The following is a 10,216-nucleotide window of genomic DNA, read 5'->3' as shown; positions in this document are numbered from 1 at the left end:
CCTCATTTAATCACACATAAAAAATATAAACTGATCAAATTCCAATTGTTAATACTTGTTTAATAGGCAATATAATATCACAATATGGAACTCATAATTAGATGATAAGTAATTAGATTCAATAAGACTTCTCAATAGCAATTACTTGTATTATGTGAATAAAATTTAAAGCAAGAGAGCTTTAGAACATAGATGTATATCAATTAATTGACCTATATATACATGCAGGTGCGGATCTAAGGCTTAGTCAAAGGTGGCTAAGTCACCTCTGTGTTTTCAAAATTTTAATTATATGTTTAGAAATTTAATTAAATTTTATCTTTCTTTTTTTACTTTCTATATAGTCTAGCCACCCTTAATAAATGATAAATGTTTTGTTATATAGCCTAGAGGTCTGGACTTCAAATCTCACTCACCACAATTGTGCATTTTAATTTTCAGTCATCCTTATCAAAATTTTATAATTCTGCCCTTGTATACATGTTCATAGTTTCTAGGGTAAATTTCGGTGTAGGTCACTAAACTTTGTTATTTGTCACGAATTGGTCACTCAAGTTTGATTTGTCCCTTTTGAGTCACTCAACTTTATTATTTGTCTCAATCAAGTCCCTCTATATTTTTTCCATCCAAAATTTTAACGGAATAGGCTAATTTCGTTAATATTTTGGATGGAATATGCTAATTCCGTTAATATTTTGGATGTAATGAGTATATTCCGTTAATTTTTTGGACGGAATCGGAATATTCCGTTAAAATTTTGGATGAAAAAGTATAGAAGGACTTGATTGGGACAAATAACAAAGTTGAGTGACTCAAAAGGGACAAATCAAACTTAAGTGACCAATTCGTGACAAATAACAAAGTTTAATTAGTGACCTACATCGAAATTTACCCTAGTTTCTATGGTACTTTGTAATGCTCACGTAGGTTCATGTATGAATTTATATCTATATTTTCAAAATTTGAATAGTCAATCCAAACTGTTTAACATTATTTTCAATTGAAAATTAATCTGCATTTACCAAATTTTACATTTTTTATATATTTTTTTCAATATTTTTTAAATAGGTAAAAATCACGTGATCTATATATTATGAACGTACCATATTGTTCTCAAGTGCTTAGCTAGTACAAATTTGAATTTTGTTCATGGTTAACACTTGACTAATTAAGCACGATCGATAGTGCAACTTGTGCTTTATATATTTGATGCATCTATTAATTAGTGGATGATTGAGGTAGAAAGTTTCCTCGAAGATCATAACCGACGTTACTATTCTATTATTATTGTTGTTTTTTGGACGTCACTTCGGAAATAAAAATATATATTACAAAAATAAAATTTTAATATGAGAGAATTAAATCAATATTAAAAAAAATTGTATTTGTCAAATTCAAACACAAATATTTTTTTTTTGAAACACATAATACATGTACAATGATAAATAACATGATAATTCGTGCGAGAATCCCTATAGAGATGCTAAAAGAGAGGTAATATATTTTAATGGGATAGTATCCGCGAGGGTAAAAAATGATTATCCGCAATAGTATATTGACAGAAGGGTACGAAAGCATCCGGGAGGATATACGTCTAGTGATGTAGTTTCAAAATATAATTAACCTTCTTTAAGTTTAATTAATTATAATAATTACTATTACAATAAAAAAAAACACACTAGTTTTCCTCCCAATAAAAGTTGTGTAGTTAGTTTGGGGTGTGTATTATTTTCCTGGAATAAATGCCATAACGTATATTTCACTAAACCAGCTTTATGTATAAAATTTGGAAAGGTTAAATATGCAACATTAATAACTTGTGGAGGGCTCATACCAATGCCACGTCATATTTTGGCTCTCTAACAATCTTTTCCAAACCTTCCCTATATAAAGGCCGCTAACTCTCACCTCAACCAAAGCATTCAGAGCTCCTCTTACATCACATTCCATTTCTCTCTTCAACAATTGTGGGAACACAGAGAGAAAGAGAAAGAGTGTGTGTGTTTGTGATTGTATAATTTGTGTTAGAATCGTTCAAGTAGAGAGAGAGAGAGCAAGAGATCAGATAAATAATTAATCTGTCAAGTTATTTGCTCTGAGCTGATCAGATGGCTGTGCTTTCTTTGGAACACCCCTGGGCCTTCGCTTTTGGAATTCTAGGTACAGTTAACATTTTGTATATATATATATATACTTCATAATACTATAAATTTTTCTTATCTCAACCCCCCACCCCCACCCTCTGCTACTTCATTAGCATTACATGTTGTACAAAACAAACTTAGGAGCTCTGAATGATAATGCATAGATAAAATGATTAAAATCTTATACGGTACATATGTGTATATATATATATTAGATCTTTTTCATTTGAGTTGGGTGCACTTAGTGGTCAAAGGGGGTGGTGGACCTTAATCAAGAAGTGGACATGTACTAAACTAGAGATACCTATACCTGTATCATAACAAAATTTCCTAATATAGAATACTTCTCGTTGGTTTCTCTTGTAGATAGTGTTGATAGATTAACAAATATAGTATACCATTTAAATTTTCCCATCTAGCTAGTGTTGCTTTCAGGTGTTTTCTTAATGCTCCTTTAATTAGGAAAAATTAATGAAAAAACATTTGTCCATTAACATTGTTATATATAGAGAGAGAGCCTTATAAAGTAATTAATTAAACTAACTTCCAATTAACAATATTATTATTTTTTATTAGATTACTAACATGCATTTTTTTTCATACAATGGTGACAGGTAACATCATCTCCTTTATGGTGTACCTTGCCCCACTGTGAGTTCAAATTCTCCCTGATATTTCCATTACTTTTACTATTTTCGTATCACTTACCTCGATCTGTAGTGACGTCTAGCTATTATTTTTTACAGGCCAACATTCTATCGGGTCTACCAAAAAAAATCAACCGAGGGGTTTCAATCTGTTCCGTATGTTGTGGCGCTCTTTAGCTCAATGCTTTGGATCTACTATGCATTTCTCAACACAAGTGTATCTCTCCTCATCACCATTAACTCGTTTGGTTGTGTGATTGAGACAATATACATTGTCATGTACCTAATCTATGCTCCCAAGAAAGCTAAGGTTGGTATCATTTATATTATTCCAAAAATCTTACCTTAATTGCTATTTTATATCGATAACTGATTTGCAATTCGGTCATTTTTTCAGATCTTCACTGTCAAAATTCTCTTCCTCTTCAATGTTGTCATCTTTGGTTTGATTCTCCTCCTTACCCTCTTTCTATCTGCGGGAGACAACCGAGTTCGCATCCTTGGTTGGGTTTGTGTGGCGTTCTCAGTGAGCGTCTTTGTCGCTCCTCTAAGTGTTATCGTGAGTATATATGCTCGTGCAAATGTTAATTAAATATATATATATATATTAAATTGTGAAGAGAGAATTAAATAGATTAACATTTTTTTTGTCATGCAGAGGATTGTGATACGCACGCAGAGTGTGGAGTTCATGCCTTTCTTCCTCTCCTTTTTCCTCACACTAAGCGCTGTCGCATGGTTCTTTTACGGTCTACTCTCGAAGGACAAATACGTTGCGGTAAATATCTGAAAGTTCGATATGTCATTTTACTTATCAACTATGCTCGCAATCCGTATTAACGCAACTTACCACATTTTTTTGTAGCTGCCAAATATTCTAGGATTTGTCTTTGGCGTGGCGCAAATGGTGCTCTACTTAATTTACAGGAATCCAAAACCAACCATCAAAGAAGAGTGTAAAGACCTGGAGCTTGGTGTAGCAAATCTTAGTAAAATCAGTGCGACTGAAAAGGGATCAGAGGTGCACCCAATCGATTTGAAATCACCGAGCTTGTCATCAGATGAAGAGGCGTCGGAGGAAGAAGAACAAAATAACAATGATCATGAAAACAAAGAAGGCCATGAAAACATAACCGTCTAAGCTCGATCGCTCATGGGCCTAATTGTTGGCATTTCTTTAATTTAGTGTATCTCGCTTTCTGTATTTGCAATTTGTGTATGCTTGTGCCTAATTAAATTGCTTGTTAAGGAAGGTTGTAAGGTTTGTCCAGGTTGATATCAATGCTTCAAGAGTCTAGTGAAAAACCAAATTGCTCTAATAATAGAAAGTGATTTTGCTTAATTTGAGTAATTAATTTCCTGCTGCTCTGTTCATAAAATTGACCATTTGTTGACCACATATGTCATCTTGTGAAAAAAGGAAGAGGATTAATTAATTAAATATGTTAAATGTCCTTTTCTGAACAGCAAAAATGTTCTTAATTAATTAATTAATTAACCAAGGATGTTAACCATCTCTTTTGTATATTGTTTACTAATTATGAATACTTTAGGCTATGTAAAGGATGGATGCAAAGATAGTCCTTTGTCCATAATAGTTTGTTGATGCTTTGATGCATTTCTTTCGGCTTGAATAATGCTTTAGGCATGGAATAGGGGGAAGGGGGTGCACAACTGCACAAGAATACAAAAGAAACACGCCCCATATCTCTCTCTCTCTCTCTCTCTCTCACCGCATATGTCACACTTCTTTTCTCAAACGCTGCTTCATTTCTCTTTCTCTTAAACTCGAGGTTTTTTGCCCCAAAAATGGGATCCTTAAAAGTGCACGCACCAAACGGAATCCCAATTCTCTGCGGCGCTTACTATGCAGCTAGACATGCATTGACCCATAATCCATACTCCATAGTGTTGCGCTAACATGGGTAATCACACCGACTAAGTAATAGCTCAGGTGTTTTCACATTTCCAAAAAAAAAAAAAAAATAATAGTGATTTAGAATTTAATATTTCCATTAAGTATTAAATTATAAGAATGAAACTAAATCTCGTATTATTAAATAAGGTGCATCATATAAGTCGTTAAGGATAACACAGTTATTAATCCAACTCATCAAACCAACTTCTTCTCTTCAAATAGTAATAATAATAATAATAGTAATAGTAACAGTAACAGTAATAGTAATTTTAATAATAACAAGAATACAAAGAAGTTATATTTTTTTTTTCTTTCCTTATTAACACAAAAGTATTATTTATATTTCATGTTAATGACATTATATTTCTGTCTAGTATGAAGTAATATTATTAAGTACACCTCCAATACAACCCTTGTCAAAATATAAAATGAAATCAAACAAAACATGTCATTAACGGTAATCAAATAACTTCAAAAAATTACTGCGATTAATCACCCATGAGGTCATGACTAATTACCAATTTACCATATACGAAAGGCCACACAATTGTGGAGAAATAGAATATCTACTGTGGGGTTCATTTGTTGGATCCACTCACCTCTCAGGTGTGCAAACCCTATACTGAAAGGACACGTGTCACGTTATAACAAGGCCGGGATCATTTCGCTTGAGGATTACATTATCACGCGGGACCCACCTTGAATTTGTTTGTTGCAAGAAGCCAAGAAGGAACGGTGCGAACCGTTTCTCATTAACCGTCTACTTAATTCGCCAAAGTTCAACATCAAGTAACCGTATCTTTCTCCTTGGGTGAACTTCAAGCTTTATTTATCATTTTCATAATTAACAGAGAAGCCGGTTTAAAAATCTGATCCATTCTATAGATTCTGGCACGGTAAAAAAAAAAGAAAAAAAAGCAAAGCAACAAATAAATTAGACAGAATTTCATGTATACTCCTCAAAATCCTCAAAATTACATCTCTCTGCCTCTAAAATTTATAACATCATATTTATCCCTCTAAATTTCAAAAATCACAAATTTATTCAATTTGTTGTGTTTTCGGTTAAAATGTTATTTCGAGGTGTAATCATGAAATTACCTCAAATAAACTAGAGCAATTATTTGAGTACCCTCACTCCAGTATCCTCAAAATCTCTGCATTCCATTTAGAGAAATTATGTACTATGGTCTTCACTTATTATTATTCTAAGGATCTAAAAGATATTATATGATCTCCACTAATTATATGGTCTCGACTAATTATTATTCTAAAATCTCTGCAGCTCTCTTCCTCTATGGTCCCCACTAATTACATGGTCCCCTTTCTCATTCTCTGCGCTCGTTCCCACGTCAACAATGAAGATATAAATACTTGGAAAATAAAACATTAATGCTTTGATGTGTAACTTGTTATGATCATCTTTTTTTTTTCAGTCGCGCAATCATCCATGTGTCAGCATTCCTCTAATGAAGTAATGAGGACCCTGTATCACCGCATCAATCTTTCCCAATCTTCTCTGCGTCAACCTTCAAAATAGTTGACCACATAGGTATAAATACTCCGGTGTATAAGTATAAATACTTACAGTACTTGATATTAATACTTTCAGACATCATACAGTGTCATATTTAAAAAAATACTTGCAAATATAATTATAAATACTTGCACAACAAGGTATAAATGCTTGTGTGATGATGAGTCCGAAAGTACGTCATCATGAATCTCATTTGAAAAAAAAAAATTATGTAGAAGACGTCTGTGGTTTAGATTCGCAATATTTCTCACATATCGTCAAAAATATGGACGAGATTGAACGAAGAAAAATAAACCAACCTCTAAAAAGTTGTCTGCACCCCCCTCATGTAGTTTGAGCGGTCACTCACAGATATTTATGGTGCGAATACGTTTGAGATATTTGATTGGAAAAATAATTATTTACGTAAAAATTATTCACCTTATAGGTATAAATATTTCCGTGCATAGTTATAAATATTTTCTTGCATAGATATTAATATTTTAGAAAAAAAAAATAGTGTTAGAGTTTTTACCGTTCTCTCGTGTAATCATAATAAATATGGTGCGGATACTATTATCGGCTTCCAATAAACTAATATGACGTTAAACTTGGCAGTGTGGTAATTGCTAAAGAAATTTGCAGTCACTTTTTAAATTCAAAAGGATTAGACCTCAATTAGATGCCGACTGGCTTTGACCGCAAATTCCATTCCAAGTCAACGGAATGCATACACCTTTTTTGGAATTTTTTTCATAAACCATAATTAATAAAACGAATTTTACGGAACCAATATGATTGGTTTTTTTTTTTCAAAAACCATAAGGACCGTATGGTTCCTACGGTCTCCAAAATTGCATTTTTTTAGACCGTATGGACCATACGGTCTTACCTTCTTCTTCTTTTTTTTCTTTTTCTTTTTCTTTTTTTAAAAACAGAAATTTTTTAAATTTTAAATTTTTTGTATTAAAATATTAGAAATATTGAATATATTTCTTTGAAAATAGATGAAATATAATATAATTTGATTTATTAGAAAGACTGGAACAAATAATCCGGATCAATATTTTTCAGATCGGATTTTTCGCGGCTGTAAGAAAAATTAATATATTTCTTTATGTGTTATTGGAAAAAAATAAAAATGCTTAGATTCTGAGTTATTGATCCCTGTTCAGAAAATATTGTGATCCTTGTAGTACATTTAATTTATGAAAAGTTGTATCTATTTTTGAAAAAAAAAAAAACTTTAAGTTATTTAATGATTGTTATTCAAAAAGAATTCTCAAAACAGATACAACTTTTTATAAATTAAATGTCCTAGAAGGATCACAATATTTTCTGGATTATCTAGAAGTGACTTTTGAACCAGGATCAATAACTCAGAATCTAAGCATTTTTATTTTTTTTTCAATAACACATAAAGAAATATATTAATTTTTCTTACAGCCGCGAAAAATCCGATCTGAAAAATATTGATCCGGATTATTTGTTGCAGTATTTCTAATAAATCAAATTATATTATATTTCATCTATTTTTAAAGAAATATATTCAATATTTCTAATATTTTAATACAAAAAATAAAAATATTTTGTTTTAAAAAAAAAAAAAGTAAGACCGTATGGTCCATACGGTCTCAAAAAATACAATTTTGGAGTCCGTAGGGACCATACGGTCCTTATGGTTTGAAAAAAAAAACCAATCATATTGGTTCTGTAAAATTCGTTTTATTAATTATGGTTTATGAAAAAAATTCCCTTTTTTGGTGTGTCAAATACATGTCAAGTAGTCAAAATTTGCGGACAAAAATGCTGCTATGCCTACGTGCAATTTCTAGAGTAAAGCTTGAATTCTGACATGAGACAAAAATGTTGCTATGTGTGCTCAAATATAAACTAGTTTATGTTATATAAACTTTAAAAAAAAAATGTGATTTCACGGTTAAATCGAATTTCAGACTCCATGTCGTCAATATTCTTTTAAATAAAATCAAATTTAATCAATTTTGGCCAATTAACCAAATTTTATGTCCAAAAATGGTTTTACCTTTATGATTTTCCAACACTATTTAAGGTTAAAATACAATTATCTTGTCTGACATTTTCATGAAAAGTTATTCATAAACTGTTTTTTTTTTTTTTTAAATCGATTTGTTCTGATTATCATTCAATCATTAAATGACATGAATTGTTTTTTTTTTTTTTAAACTTGATATTATATCTCTAATATAACACAATTTAACATAATGAATGCAAAAATTGAGACTCTTTTCCTCTTCACGATAGAGAGACGAAACTCTAGATCTAAGCTGCCACCCCCTCTTTCCCTCCACCCTTCTGCCCCTCCCGTCTCTCTCCAACCCCTCCTCCTCTCTTGTCTCTTACGATAGAGCAGAGAGGAAGGTGAGGAGAAGGAGAGGGAGTTGAGCGGCTATGCATGCCTAGAGCTAAGAGGCGAGAGAGAGAGAGAGAGAGGAAGAGGGAGATACAAGGAAGTAAGCACATAGTACCGATTCTGGTACAGAATCTGAAGTGAATTGGTTGCTGATACAGTGGATTGGTACCGGAGGTGGCTACTAGTATGGCTTGGATAGTGCTTGTACCAGCTTAGTGTAGATGTTGTTCACAAGGAGGGGATTGTGCTATGTGCTGGTACCGATTACTGGTGCTGTCAGTATTTCAAGGTGAGAGAGAGTGGCAGATCGAAGAGGCGTTATGGGCCGCAGAGATGCAAAGGAAGTCTCCTCTCGATCAGATTCGACTACAGTCGTCGGATGATGCGGCCAATGCGAGTGTGGGGCCACCTAATGCGACAACTGAACAACAACAGATGGATCTCAGTCATTTTCAAAGATAAAACGCATCCGATAGTTATACTGGTAAATGGAGTTGGTTTCGAAGTGTAGCGGTGGGGGTAGATTTTGTTAGCAGGGCAGGGATGGGAGACCATATGTGGTCTTTCACCAACTGAATTGGTGTTTTGCATAAGTGAATAAAATTTGATCTCAGATAAATAGAGATTTAGCTATGTTGTAATTAGATATATAGGATGATCGAAGTGAGTTATTGTAAGAATTTTTTTTTATCAATGAAATTGTAAGATAGTAGTTGCCAGCTTACCCTAAAAAATATATATATAACACAATTTCCATAATAAGTCTGTAGGAAGATACTATATTGAAAAATTGAAACTAGAGAAATATGAAATATACTAATTTTCAATAAGTTGAAACGAAAATATAATTATACTAAACTCAAAATATTCCATGGTGGCTTAGAAAAGTTCATTCAACTTTTCAACAAGCACAAAACTAAACAATATGTAATATATAAGATAAGAGATAGGAATTTTTTTTTTATGCCACTCTAAAATATGAAAATTATCAAATTGCCACCTCAAAACATGAAATTAGGAAATTGCCACTCCAAAGTCATTATATTTATCAAATTGCCACAATTATACATCTAATCTATATATTAAATTAAAATTAATCTGAAAAATAGTGTATAAAAAAACGTATTTTAATATTCTAATAATACCCTTCAATTGAACAGATCAAATTCCACCAATACTTCATCACTTTCACCCTTCCAGTCCCCTTTCGCTACTTCATTTCTCTTCGGCAACCAAGTTGCTTGTGAAAGAGCGATCCAAGCTTAGAGAAAGAGCGAACCAAGCCACTCTCTCTTTGGAGACAGAGAAAGAGATTCTTCCTCTCCCTTTGTAGTCGGTACTAGTACCAAGCTCGGAGAAAGAGTGAACCAATTAGCAGATGTGTTGTAGTCGGTACTGGTACAGTACCTATCATGGATAAATTAATTGTAGTCGGTACAGGTACAATTGATTGTGATTCATGTTGGAATTAATTTTAATTAATTACAACATATGTGGGCTTATATGTAATATAAATATATATTGAATAATAGACTGTTAAAATTAGACCAATTATGAAGTGATCAAATTAAGCATTATTTATCGGGTTCAATATGTGTC

General features: G+C 32.3%; 1 protein-coding gene across 1 annotated transcript; it reads left to right on the top strand.

Moving 5' to 3' along the window:
* Positions 1 to 1,916: 1,916 nt before the first annotated feature.
* Positions 1,917 to 4,131, top strand: LOC144565737 (bidirectional sugar transporter SWEET14-like). Its single transcript, XM_078315562.1, has 6 exons — positions 1,917 to 2,160; positions 2,759 to 2,795; positions 2,891 to 3,101; positions 3,189 to 3,350; positions 3,450 to 3,569; positions 3,657 to 4,131. Exons 1-6 carry the CDS (start codon positions 2,109 to 2,111, stop codon positions 3,930 to 3,932), a joined length of 858 nt encoding a protein of 285 aa, XP_078171688.1. The 5' UTR covers positions 1,917 to 2,108; the 3' UTR covers positions 3,933 to 4,131.
* The last annotated feature ends 6,085 nt before the right edge of the window (positions 4,132 to 10,216 follow it).

Source organism: Carex rostrata, chromosome 1 (genome assembly GCF_964058835.1).
Source record: "Carex rostrata chromosome 1, lpCarRost1.2, whole genome shotgun sequence".
Lineage (NCBI taxonomy): Eukaryota > Viridiplantae > Streptophyta > Magnoliopsida > Poales > Cyperaceae > Carex > Carex rostrata.
The sequence above is the reverse complement of the archived record's forward strand: the minus strand, read 5'-3'. Positions and strand labels throughout refer to the sequence as shown.